Raw genomic sequence first — 13,500 nt, forward strand, 5'->3', positions numbered from 1 at the left:
GGGGGCTGAGGTGAGAGGATCACTTGAGCCCAGGAGATTGAGACTGCAGTGATTACACCACTGCACTACAGCCTGGGCAACAAGGCGAGACCCTGTCGCAAAAACAAAAAAAGTATACTTTGAGTCTTAGGGGTATAGAGTAGAGTGGATAGTTAATAATTTTTTTTTTTTTTTTGAGACAGAGTCTTTCTCTGTCGATAGGCTGGAGTGCAGTGGCTTGATCTCAGCTCACTGCAACCTCCACCTCTTGGGTTCAAGCGGTTCTCCTGCCTCAGCCTCCTGAGTAGCTGGGACTACAGGCATGTGCCACCATGCCCAGCTAATGTTTGTAGTTTTAGAAGAGAAGGGGTTTCACCGTGTTGGCCAGGGTGGTCTCGATCTCTTGGCCTCGTGATCTGCCTGCCTCGGCCTCCTGAAGTGTGGTTGGGATTATAGGCGTGAGCCACTGCACCCAGCCCTTTTGTTTTTTTGAGACGGAGTTTCTCTCTTGTCCCCCAGGCTGGAGTGCAATGGCAAGATCTTGGCTCACTTCAACCTCCACCTTCTGGGTTCAATTGATTCTCCTGCCTCAGCTTCCCTGGTAGCTGGGATTACAGGCATGCACCACTACACCCAAATGATTTTTGTATTTTTAGTAGTGGCGGGGTTTCACCATGTTGGCCAAGCTGGTCTCCAACTCATGGCCTCAAGTCACCCAAAGTACTAGGATTACAGGTGTGAGCCACCGCACCTGGCAGTTAATAATTTTTTAAAACGCTGTTAATGTCCTTAAGTAATTTTTCTAATGCTTTATCAGTGTGTCCTTGGACAAATTTAATTTTTATTTTATTTTTAGAAACAGAAGCAGGAGAAAGTCTCTTGATACAGTAAGTAATATTCAAATTATATTTTAAAAGTTATAAGTTAATATTTTTGTTCTTATTTTTGTGTTTCTTTTATGGAATACCTAGAATTAATTCAGAAAACAAGTGCTTTGCAGAATTTAGTATACCGCTGTATCTAATTAATATGGCCATTGTACAGTTTATAGTTTTTTTGTTTATTTGTTTGTTTATCCAGACAAATTCTCAACTCTGTTGCTCCGGTGGAGTGCAGTTGCACGATCTCAGCTCACTGTAACCTCCGCCTCCCAAGTTCATGTGCTTCTCCTGCCTTAGCCTCTGGAGTAGCTGGGATTACAGGCACCCACCACTACACCCAGCTAATTTTTTCTATTTTTAGTAGAGATGGGGTTTCACCATTTGGTCCGGCTGGTTTCAAACTCTTGACCTCGTGATTCGCCTGCCTCGGTCTCCTAAAGTGCTGGAATTACAGGCATGAGCCACTGCGCCCAGCCTAGTTTATAGTTTTAATAGTGATGAAACCATATAATACGTAAATCCTTATATTTATTAACTAATATAAAACAATAGATAGCAAGTCTTTAGTTTTTTGATTAAATTCATTTTTCTTTTTTCTTTTTTTTTTTTTTTTTTGAGACGGAGTTTCACTCTTGTTACCCAGGCTGGAGTGCAATGGCGCGATCTCGGCTCACCGCAACCTCCGCCTCCTGGGTTCAGGCAATTCTCCTGCCTCAGTCTCCTGAGTAGCTGGGACTACAGGTATATACCATTACACCTGGCTAATTTTTTTTTTTTTTTTTTTTGAGATGGAGTCTCCCTCTATTGCCCAGGCTGGAGTGCAGTGGCACGATCTCAGCTCACTGCAACCTCCACCTCCTGGGTTCAAGCGATTCTCCTGCCTCAGCCTCCTGAGTAGCTGGGATTATGGGATTACAGGCATGTACCACCATGCCTGGCTAATTTTTGTATTTTTAGTAGAGAGGGGGTTTCACCATGTTAGCCAGGACTGTCTTTATCTCTCAACCTCATGATCCGCCCACCTTGGCCTCCCAAAGTGCTGGGATTACAGGTGTGAGCCACCACGCCCAGTTGATGAGTCTTTTTAAAAAAGATGTCTTTATAATTTTCTGCATTAGTTAAGTCTTTTTAAAAAAAAAGTCTTTATAATTTTTTGCTAGTCATTCTATGAAAGTCTTTTTACCTTCCCTACTCTTTCTTTTTTATTTTTTTTATTTTTTTTATTTTTTTTATTTTTTATTCTTTCTTCCCTACTCTTTCAACTGTTACTAAAAGATTCTTGGGTAATTGTTTGGGGTATAGATTATAAAAATACTTCTTAATTTCTAGGAATAAGAAATTAGAAGATAACGACTGTGAAATTACTGGTGAGTATGACTAGACTACTATTCTTTTTTTTTTTTTTTTTTTTTTGGAAACAGAGTTTCGCTCTTGTTACCCAGGCTGGAGTGCAATGGCGCTTTCTTGGCTCACCGCAACCTCCGCCTCCTGGGTTCAGGCAATTCTCCTGCCTCAGCCTCCTGAGTAGCTGGGATTACAGGCACGCGCCACTGTGCCCAGCTAATTTTTTGTATTTTTAGTAGGGACGGGGTTTCACCATGTTGACCAGGATGGTCTCGATCTCTTGACCTCGTGATCCGCCCGCCTTGGCCTCCCAAAGTGCTGGGATTACAGGTGTGAGCCACCACGCCCGGCGACTACTATTCTTATGGTAAGATAGTCTCTTTATCTAGGTTCCACGAACCATGAAAATAAGTTGGGCACGGTGGCTCACACCTATAATCCCAGCACTTTGGGAGGCCCCGGGCGGGCAGATCACGAGGTCAGGAGATAGAGACTATCCTGGCCAACATGGTGAAACCTGTCTCTACTAAAATACAAAAAGTAGCTGGGCGTGGTGCACGCTTGTACTCCCAGCTACTCGGGTGGCTGAGGCAGGGGAATCTCTTGAACCTGGGAGGCAGAGATTAGTGAGCTGAGATCATGCCACTGCACTCCAGCCTGGACGACAAAGTGAGACTCTGTCTCAAAAAAAAAAAAAAAAAAAAAACAGCAAACAGAGCTTTGTTCTTTACACAATGTCTTCAGTTTAAAATTTCACAGACTCACTATTATGTCTTTTTTTTTTGAGATGAAATTTCACTCTTGTTGCCCAGGCTGGAGCGCAATGGCTCGATCTTGGCTCACCACAGCCATCGCCTCCTGGGTTCAAGTGATTCTTCTGCTTCAGCTTCCTGAGTAGCTGGGATTACAGGCATCTGCTACCACACTTGGCTCATTTTTTTGTATTTTTATTAGATATAGGATTTCACCATGTTGGCCAGGCTGGTCTCAAACTCCTGATCTCAGGTGATCCACCCACCTCAGCCCCGCAGAGTGCTGGGATTACAGGCATGAGCCACCACACCTGGACGACTCACTATTCTTTCTTTCAAACCTCTGTTTCTTCTGTTTTTCTGGTCTTGGATTCGTGCTCATTCAGTTATTCACTTAAGTCAGGAATCAAGAAGTCATTTTCTACTCTTCCTTTATGCCTTGTATCCATTTGGCTTACTTTCTGTTTTATCACCTAAATGTCTTGAAAATCTATTACCTGTTCTTTATTCCTTCTGCTGCTGCTTTAATTCAAGTCATTATTTTTTCTTGGGCTATTGTATTTCATGTATTATCCTTCCCAATCCATTCTCCATATTTCTAAATTTGATTATATTACCTTCCAGCTTAAAATGGTTTGATGACTCTTTTTTGCCTGCAGAATAAAGCCCATACTCCTTAGCAGTGAGTTAGAATGTACTTTATCTTTTGGCCTGTCTTCTCCCAACTTATCTCCTGCCCTTTATAGGTATCCTATGCTCTAGCCAATGTTGAATTATTTGCAGTTCACCATATAAACTCTCTTTCTGCCTATATGCATTTGATTTTTATTTTATTTTATTTTATTTCTTTTTTTTTTTTTTTTTTTTTTGAGACAGAGTCTCACTCTGTCACCCAGGCTAGAATGTAGTGATGCAATCTTGGCTCACTGCAACCTCCACCTCCCGGGTTCAAGTGATTCTCTTGCCTCAGCCTCCCAATTAGCTGTGCTTACAGATGCGTGTCACCACACCCAGCTACTTTTCTATTTTTAGTAGAGATGGGGTTTCACCATATTGGCCAGGCTGGTCTCGAACTCCTGACCTCAGATGATCTGCCTGCCTTGGCCTCCCAAAGTGCTGGGATTACAGGCATGAGGCACCGCACCTGGTCCCTATATACATTTATAAAATGCTGTTTTCTCTATCTTAAGTGATCTTTCTTCTCCCGTTTGCCTGTCAGGCTTTTCATTTTTCACTTCACTTAGTTTAACTTCAATGCTATTCAAAGTAGCCAGTCCACAAACTAACTGCTCAGTCCGTGACAGAAAAGGAACTTGCACCATAATGTGCATTAACTGTGGCACTAAGCCACTGTTTAGCTTAGCTTATACTTTTTTTCTAGCAATTATTATTTTATGATTTATGTTTGCCTCAAGTTCCTTATCTCATTATGTATTAGTAATAAGCAGTTCACAGTCTGGCACCATACTTCAAGTAGCACTGGCTTAAATGACAAAACTAAGGAGTTAGTCACATGTTCTGTGCTCCCATAACATCTCTTTTATTTCTCGACATATTTTAGAATTTATCACATTATATTTTAAGTGTTTCTGGCTCTCTTACTAAAGAAGCCAAAACTTTTTTTGGGGGTGAGGGAGTACTGCTCCTTGAGGAGCAGGGCTACCCCATAGGCAGTGTGCTCAGAATAGCTGAACCACCATCTCTGGGAGTCCAGAAATTTTGTCTTGTTCTTCTTTGTACCTTAGTAGACAGTTGAGGTTTTTTCTTTTTCCCCTTGTAATAGGTTCTGAATTAATATTTGTTGAATAAATGAATGGAAGCCTGACATATAAATAAGCCTTTTTTTTTTTTTTTTTTTTTTTGAGATGGAGTCTCACCCTGTTGCCAGGCTGGAGTACAGTGGCACGATCTTGGCTCACTGCCACCTCAGCCTCCCAGGTTCAAGCAATTCTCCTGCCTCAGCCTCCTGAGTAGCTGGGACTGCAGGCGCGGCCACCACGCCCAGCTAATTTTTGTGTTTTTAGTAGAGACGGGGTTTCATCATGTTGGCCAGGATGGTCTTGCTCTCTTGACCTTGAGATCTGCCCGCCTCAGCCCCCAAAGTGCTGGGATTAGAGGCATGAGTCGCTGTGCCTGGCCTAAAAAAGGCTTTTAGTAAAAAAAGCTTTTAATTATTTCATTATATGTACTCAAGCTTGCCATAAATTCTTTAATATGTTCTAAAGATTTGGCTTTAAACTTTAAACTTAAGTATTTTAAAGTGTATTTCCTGTTTTAATATATCCTTTTCAATCCCTTCCTTATTTACAAAGTCTAATTTGTAGTTCTAAAGTAAATCTGGAGTCTAATCCTTTATTCCCTTTTTAGTTGCTCTGTTGCCCTAACATGAACTCGTTTGTTAATCTGAACTATTATAGTAACATCCCAATTGGTTTATCTTCTCTTGAATCTATTTTCTTCTCCTTATTACTTTTTGCTATTTCTCTAAAACGCATTATATTTTATAAGGGGATTAATTTTACAAAGCGCATATATCTTATCATGGGAATGTCTAGACTCCTTAATGCAGAATAAAAGACCCTTTAGAATCCTCCCCTAACCTTTCAGTCTCATCACTTGATGCTCTTCTCCATGGGACTTCTACTATCCAGGAAATAAAAATAGAGAAATAAAAAATAATAATAAGTAGTAGTCCAAACTTTCCACCTTTAAAGTCACTGCCACATTATAAAAAGATTTCAACCACACAGAAAATATATAATAATTATTGATCTCTCTGTCACTAATATAGGATAATTAAAAGTCTTATGAAATTTAAAATGTTCCCAATACAAAAGGTAAATGTTTGAGGTGGTGAATATTTCAATTACCCTGATTTGATCATTACACATTGTATACAGGTATCAGAATATCACATGTAACACAAAAATATGTACAACAATTATATATCAATTTTTAAAAATTAAGAAAATTAATACATAAATTCTTAAGGGCTTAGTTACTGGTAAATTCTTTTAAATACTTGTAACTGATGAAGAACCTAAGAAAGGGAAAATGAGGCTCAGTAATATTTTTCTGACTACAATTTTTTCTTTTTTCTAAATAGGGATGAACACATTGCTTTCTGCTCCCATTCATACCCAGATGCAACAGAAGGAGGTATAAGTTCATGCAAATGCCTTCATATTTTAATGTCTTCTGATCGTTAAAACAGAAAACATAATTCAATGATAATGGCATAATTTAGGGATGCCTTAATAAAATGAATCAGCCTAAACTGGAAAGGCTTCCCACCTTTCCAGTTAACTTAAAGATAGTTGAATCACTGGCAGTTTAAATAATGGGAGATAAAGTATACCTCTCAAAGTTTAAAGAGCATATGAGTCTTTATTTCTGTTTGCTGAGTGATACTAGTACACAAGTCCATAGGCAGTGTTTTCAGTAGCAAGGAGTTAATCTATGTCCTTGCCAAAAAAAAACTGTTGTAGCATAGAATGTAATATGCATATATGTATGTGTGTGTGTGTGTGTGTGTATATATATATATATATATATTTTTTTTTTAAGCTATCTCCTACAGGAAGAGTTTTTTTTGTTTTTGCTTTTTTTTTTTTTTTGAGACAGAGTCTTACACTGTTGCCCAGGCTGGAGTGCACTGGCACAATCTTGGCTCACTGCAGCCTCAACCTTCTGGGCTCAAGCAGTCCTCCCACCTCCGCCTCCTGAGTAGCTGGGACTACAGGCATATGCCACCATGCCTAGCTAATTTTGTTCATTTTTTATAGAGACAAGGTCTCACTATGTTGCCCAGGCTGGTCTTGAACTCCTGGGCCCAAGGGGTCCTTCTGCCTCAGCTTCCCAAAGTACAGGGATTACAAGTGTGAGCCACCACACCCAGTCTAGAATGTAATATAGATTAGCCACCATGCACTTAATGCCTTTCCTAGTCTTTTAAAATTTAGGATAAGAATGACCTTCTATTCAGTATAGTAATTAGAATTTTCATTATGTTTATGTTTGGTGCTGTCTTTTTTTTTCATTTTTTAGTCATTCTAGTAGGTATATAATTAACCTTGAATTTTAAATTTGTCCCCAAACACTAAAAAGTAAATTACTCACAGATTTTAGAATTTTTCTTTTCTTTTCCTAAGAGACTGGGTCTTGCTCTTTTGCCAAGGTTGGAGTGCAGTGGTGTGATCCTAGCTCAGTACAGTTCAAACTCCTACACTCAGCAGTCCTCCCACCTCAGCCTTCCTAGTAGCTGGGACTACAAGCATGCACCACTGTGGCTAATATTTAAATATTTTTTGTAGAGACGGGATCTTACTTTGTTATTCCTGGCTTCAGGCAATCCTGCCTTGGCCTCCCAAAGTGCTTGGATTACAGGCGTGAGCCAGTGTGCCCAGCCTAGAATAATTTTAAATGGCAAATTTTAGGCAACATACTACATTATTGATTCAAACAAACCAATGTGTTATGAAACCATCACTGAGGATTTTTTATATAATACATGTTACAAAATAACCTTTTTAAAAGTTTGTATTTGTTCTGATCTCTTACATTTTGTTTTCATTATAGTTTTCAGTTATAGAACATAACCATGAAAGGAAACATGCAAATGACCAGACAGTCATCTTTTCAGATGAAAACCAGATGGATCTGACATCAAGTCACACTGTAATGATTACCAAAGGCCTTTTAGATAATCCCAAAAGTGAAAAGTCCACCAAGATAGATACCACATCATTTCTAGCTAATTTAAAGCTTCACACTGAGGACTCAAGAATGAAAAAAGAATTAAATTTTTCCATGGATCGAAACACTTCTTCAGAAAAGAAAATAAATTTCAATGACTTCATAAAAAGATTGAAAACAGGAAAATGTAATGCTTTTCCTAATGGGCCTGATAAAGAAAATTTTGAGATACCTATTTATTCTGATGAATCACATAGCACCTTTTCTACACGTCAAATGCATGTGTCTCTTAATGAAGATGAGAATAACAGTAATATTACTAAGATCTTTAGAGAAAAAGATGATGAGATGAATTTCACTCAGTGTCATACAGCGAATATTCAGACATTGATTCCCACATCCAGGGAGACCAACTCACAGGAATCTAAAGGTAATGATATTACAATTTATGGCAGTGACGTTATGGACTTGACATTGAACCACACTATACAGATTTTACCTGCAACAGATAATTTTTCTAAAATAGAAAATCAAACTCAGAATGCCATAATGGATGTAACAACAGGTTATGGGACTAAAGCTTCAGGAAAGAAAACAATTTTTGAGAGTAAACAAAATGCTGCTTTTCAAGACCCTTCCATAAACCCTGCAGACAAAATACATATTACCAAAGGTCATACTATGGGAGCAAAAACTCACATAGTCTCACATACTTGTAATCAAGATGCCAGAATATTAGCCATGACCCCAGAATCTATATGTTCTAATTCAGCTATTCAAGGTTGTAAGACAGTTTTCTATTCCAATCGTAGTGATACCATGGAAATGACCAAGTGTCTCTCAAGTATGAGAGAAGAGAAAAATTTGTTAAAGCATGACAGTAATTATTCTAAAATATATTGCAATCCAGATGCTATGTCTTGTCTCACAGAGAAAACTATTTATTTTGGAGAGGAGAACATGGATATCACCAAGAGTCACACAGTTGCAATAGATAATCAGATTTTTAAACAAGATCAATCAAATGTGCAGATAGCAGCTGCACTACCACCTGAAAAAGAAATGATGCTCCAAAATCACATGACCACATCAGAAGATGGGAAAACAAATGTAAATTGTAACTCAGTTCCTCATGTATCTAAGGAAGGAATACAGCAGAGCTTGTCAAATATTTTATCTATTTCATTGACTGATAGAAAGACTGAACTTTTAGCAGGTGAAGATATGGATTTGACTGAAAGTCACACAAGTAACTTAGGAAGTCAGGTTCCTCTTGCAACTTACAGTCCAGCACCGGAGAATACCAGTGAATCTCACTCTCACAGCAAAAGCTGTTCAGATAAATGCCAAAAAATGACCAAAAGTCATACTGAACCATTTCAGCAACCAGACATAGTATCTAAAAACAGCCTAACTGATGCCTGTAACAAAGACAAAGAGCAGATTTTGAAGATTTTGCCATACCTTGATAAAGATTTTCCTCAGTCAGCTGATTGTAATCAGGACATAGCAACAAGCCATAATATAGTCTACTCTGGTGGAGTTCTTGATAAACAAGTAGCTAATAGAAATACAGTTTCATGTGAACAATCTTTGTTTTCTACTACAAAGCAATTCTTTTCGTCAGGACAATCTTCTGTGAAAATTCATGATACTACCGTTAGTAGTCGTACGGTGAAATCTCTGCTAGGTCAGAATTCTAAACTGGCTGAGCCACTGAGGAAAAGTTTAAATAATCCCACACCTGACTATTGTCATGACAAGATGATTATGTGTTCCGAGGAAGAGCAAAATATGGATCTAACAAAGAGCCACACTGTTGTCATTGGATTTGGTCCTTCTGAACTACAAAAACTTGGTAAAACTAATTTAGAACACACTATTAGCCAGCTAACAACAGCAAGCAGACAGACAGCTGTAAAAGTTGAAAAATGTGGTAAAAGTCCCATAGAAAGAAGTGGAGTACTTAAAGCTAACAGTATTATGGATGTGTTAGAGGATGAAAGTGTACAGAAACCTGAATTTCCTGAGGAAAAGCAAAATGTCAAAATTTGGGGAAGGAAAAGTGTTGGCGGACTAAAAATTGATAAGACTATTGTATTTTCAGAAGATAAGAATGATATGGATATCACTAAGAGTTATACAGTGGAAATAAACCATAGACCTTTATTAGATAAGCATGATTGTCATTTGGTGCCATTGGCAGGAACTTCTGAAACTATTTTATATACATGTGGGCAGGATGACATGGAAATCACTAGAAGTCACACAACTGCCTTAGGATGTAAAACTGTCTCACGAGATGAAATAACTGCTAGGCCTATGGACAAAACTGTATTGTTTGTAGATAATCATGATGAACTAGAAATGACAAAGTCCCATACTGTTTTCATTGACTACCAAGAAAAGGAAAGAACTGTGCTTCCAAACAGACCGAACTTTGAACTATCCCAAAGGAAAAGCCTAGGAACACCAGAAGTGTTATGTACTCCTACTGAGGAGAGCGTTTTCTTGCCAGAAAATGGTGAAAGTGACAGTCTAGTAGCAAGTGACAGCCAGCTAACACCTCTGGAGGAATGGTCTAATAATAGGGGTCCTGTAGAGGTTGCTGATAACATGGAAGTGTCTAAATCAACCACTTGGAAAAACATCAAAGATGTACAAAATCCTGGATTTCTGAATAAACCTCTATCAGCCAAAAGTCAGAGAAGAAAAAACCTTAAGCTAAAAAATGACAAGACCATTGTATTTTCAGAGAATGATAAAAATGATATGGATATTACCCAGAGTTGTATGGTGGAAATAGATAACAAAAGTGCCCTGGAGGATAAAGAGGACTTCCATTTGGTGCCTTTGGCAGGGGCTTCTAAAACTATTTTGTATTCATGTGGGCAGGATGACATGGAGATCACTGGAAGTCACACAACTACCTTAGAATGTAAAACTGTCTTGCCAAATGAAATAGTTATTAGGCCCATGGACAAAACTGTAATCTTCACAGATAATCACAATGATCTGGATGTCACCACATCCCATACTGCTTTTATTGAATGTCAAGCCACAGAGAAAATACTTGAAGAGAACCCTAAATTTGGAATAGCAAAAGGAAAAAACTTGGGTGTTTCCTTTCCTAAGGATAATAGCTCTGTTCAAGAAATCGCTGAAAAACAAGCACTGGGTGTAGAAAACAAAATTGTTCTTCACACTGAGCAAAAGCAACAACGCTTTGCTTCTATTAATACATTTTCTGGGGATCAAGGTGAAATGGAAATCATCAAATTCCGTAGTGCTGCTATGGATGAAAAGGTCATAGGGAAAGTTGTAGGCCAGGCCTGTACGTTGGAAAAAGCCCAAATTGAAAGCTGTCAGTTAAATAATAGAGATAGAAGAAATGTAGATTTTACAAGCAGTCATGCAATTGCTGTTTGTGGATCCAGTGATAATTATTCCTGTTTTCCAAATGTTATTAACTATACTGATAATTTGGAGGGTAATGCCATGCTCTTATGTGATAAAGATAAGGAAGAAGCCAATAATTGCCCAGTGCAGAGTGATCTTGCACCCATATGTGAAAACAAGCCTAAAATGCTCAATAATGAGAAGTGGTTTGCTGCAGCCTATAAAAAAGAACTGAAGGAAAATACTCAAACAACTAACTATAATACAACTCTTGATTTCCACAGTAACTCAGACTTGACTAAGCAAGTCATTCAAACTCATGTGAATGCTGGAAAAGCACCAGATCCTGCAGTGACATCTAATATTCACTGTTTTCATAGAGTCAAACCAAATCTGAATGATTTGAATGGAAAAACTGAAGCTTTTCAAACTGTTCATGTACCGCCTCCTCCAGAGCAATTACTTGAATTGGGAAATAAGGCACACAATGGTATGAGTATAGTGCAAGCTACAGAAATACTTAATATTAACATAATCTCCAGCAATGCTAAAGATAGTAAAGTTGAAGAAAATAAAAAGTCTCGTAATGAAGCTGAAACCACCTCTCTATCATTAAAGACAGTTGTTAAAGATAAAGTGAGGAGATGTTCTTTGGGAATCTTTTTGCCTAGATTGCCAAACAAGAGAAATTGCAGTGTCACTGGTATTGATGACCTGGAACAGATTCCAGCATACACAACTGATTTAAATCACTTAGAAACTCAGCCAGTCTCTAGCAAAGATTCAGGCATTGGATCCGTTGCAGCTAAACTGAACCTAAGTCCTTCTCAATATATAAATGAGGAAAATCTTCCTATATATCCTGATGAGATCAATTCCTCAGACTCTATTAACATAGAAATTGAGGAAAAGGCTTTGATTGAGACATACCAAAAAGAGATTTCACCATATGAAAATAAAATGGAGAAAACTTTCAATAGCCAAAAAAGAACCTGGGTACAAGAAGAAGAAGAAGATACTCAGAAGGAGAAAAAAATCAGAAAAAATGAGATTAAGTTTAGTGATACTGCACAAGATCAGGAGGTGAGCTCTGTCTTGAATCAAGGAATGTTCTTGAGTTTTGGGTTTTTAGTTGTTTTTTTTTAATTGTGGGTATTCTCAAATTTTAATCTTAGTCTTGGGTGGCAGAAAATGATTATTTCCATTTACAGGACTGGAGAAATATTCTTTTGTAGAACCTTCAGGAATTAATTGCCTAACAGCTAGACTTCAAAGCAACTTAAAGTGACAAATAGTCACAAAAAAATTAAACGAAAAATTATACAAGAAGTAGTGTTAAAATTGTATGATTTCAAAAGGCAAATATTGTCACCTCTAGTGTTTTGTTAATTTGGCTTTATATAAGACTCTCTAGGGAGGGTATATATAGTTTGAAAAGTCATCTTCAGTGTTGTTATATTTGGGGAGTAAAAAGCCTTTCTATTTTGTAAACTGCATGAAATAAAGCTTGACTGAATTTTCTTGGCTGACGAGGATATGTAGAAGTTAAGGTTGAGAGTCCATTTCTTTTTATTTTATTTTTGAGACGGATTCTCTCTCTGTTGCCCGGGCTGGAGTACACTGAAATGATCGTGGCTCACTGCAGCCTCCGCCTCCCAGGTTCAAGTGATTTTTCTGCCTCAGCCTCCTAATTAGCTAGGATTACAGGCACCCACCACCATACCTGCCTTGTGTGTGTGTGTGTGTGTGTGTGTGTTTAGTAGAGATAGGTTTCCCCATGTTGGCCAGGCTGATCTTGAACTCCTGACCTCAAGTGATCTGCCTGCCTCAGCCTCCCAAAGTGCTGGGATTACAGGCATGAGCCACTGTGCCCAGCCTTAGAGAGTCCATTTTCTTTTGTGGGAAGGAGAATGCCTAGGTTATTTTGTATGAAAAGAAGCACTATTTTTTTTAAGAAGACAAATTTTTTTAAGTCAAGAAGCACTATTTCGATAACTTGGGGAGAAAAAAATCTGTCACTTAGATCAAATTTTATAGGTGGAGAAATAAAGATTAGGAAGTATCAGAGGTTCATAGAAAACAAGGCTTCAACTCTGTTCAATACATAAGCATAGAAGGTAATTTGAGTGACTCTATAAGATAATGTCGGCCGGGCGCGGTGGCTCAAGCCTGTAATCCCAGCACTTTGGGAGGCCGAGGCGGGTGGATCACGAGGTCAAGAGATCGAGACCATCCTGGTCAACATGGTGAAACCCCGTCTCTACTAAAAATACAAAAAATTAGCTGGGCACGGTGGCGCCTGCCTGTAATCCCAGCTACTCAGGAGGCTGAGGCAGGAGAATTGCCTGAACCCAGGAGGCGGAGGTTGCGGTGAGCCGAGATCGCGCCATTGCACTCCAGCCTGGGTAACAAGAGCGAAACTCCATCTCAAAAAAAAAAAAAAAAAAAAA

General features: G+C 38.6%; 1 protein-coding gene across 2 annotated transcripts in view; it reads left to right on the top strand.

Moving 5' to 3' along the window:
• The window catches only part of KNL1 (kinetochore scaffold 1), a 71,329-nt gene that overhangs the window by 18,589 nt on the left and 39,240 nt on the right, over positions 1 to 13,500 (top strand). The window contains exons 7-10 of one of the 2 annotated variants that reach the window (XM_064374852.1): positions 836 to 866; positions 2,190 to 2,227; positions 6,063 to 6,115; positions 7,535 to 12,133. In XM_064374852.1, the coding sequence (XP_064230922.1) occupies positions 836 to 866; positions 2,190 to 2,227; positions 6,063 to 6,115; positions 7,535 to 12,133 (4,721 nt within the window). The remainder of the gene's footprint in view (positions 1 to 835; positions 867 to 2,189; positions 2,228 to 6,062; positions 6,116 to 7,534; positions 12,134 to 13,500) is intronic. The other variant, XM_064374853.1, reaches the window with a different exon arrangement.

Source organism: Aotus nancymaae, unplaced genomic scaffold (genome assembly GCF_030222135.1).
Source record: "Aotus nancymaae isolate 86718 unplaced genomic scaffold, 86718_ANA_hifiasm-v0.15.2.pri h1tg000011l, whole genome shotgun sequence".
Lineage (NCBI taxonomy): Eukaryota > Metazoa > Chordata > Mammalia > Primates > Aotidae > Aotus > Aotus nancymaae.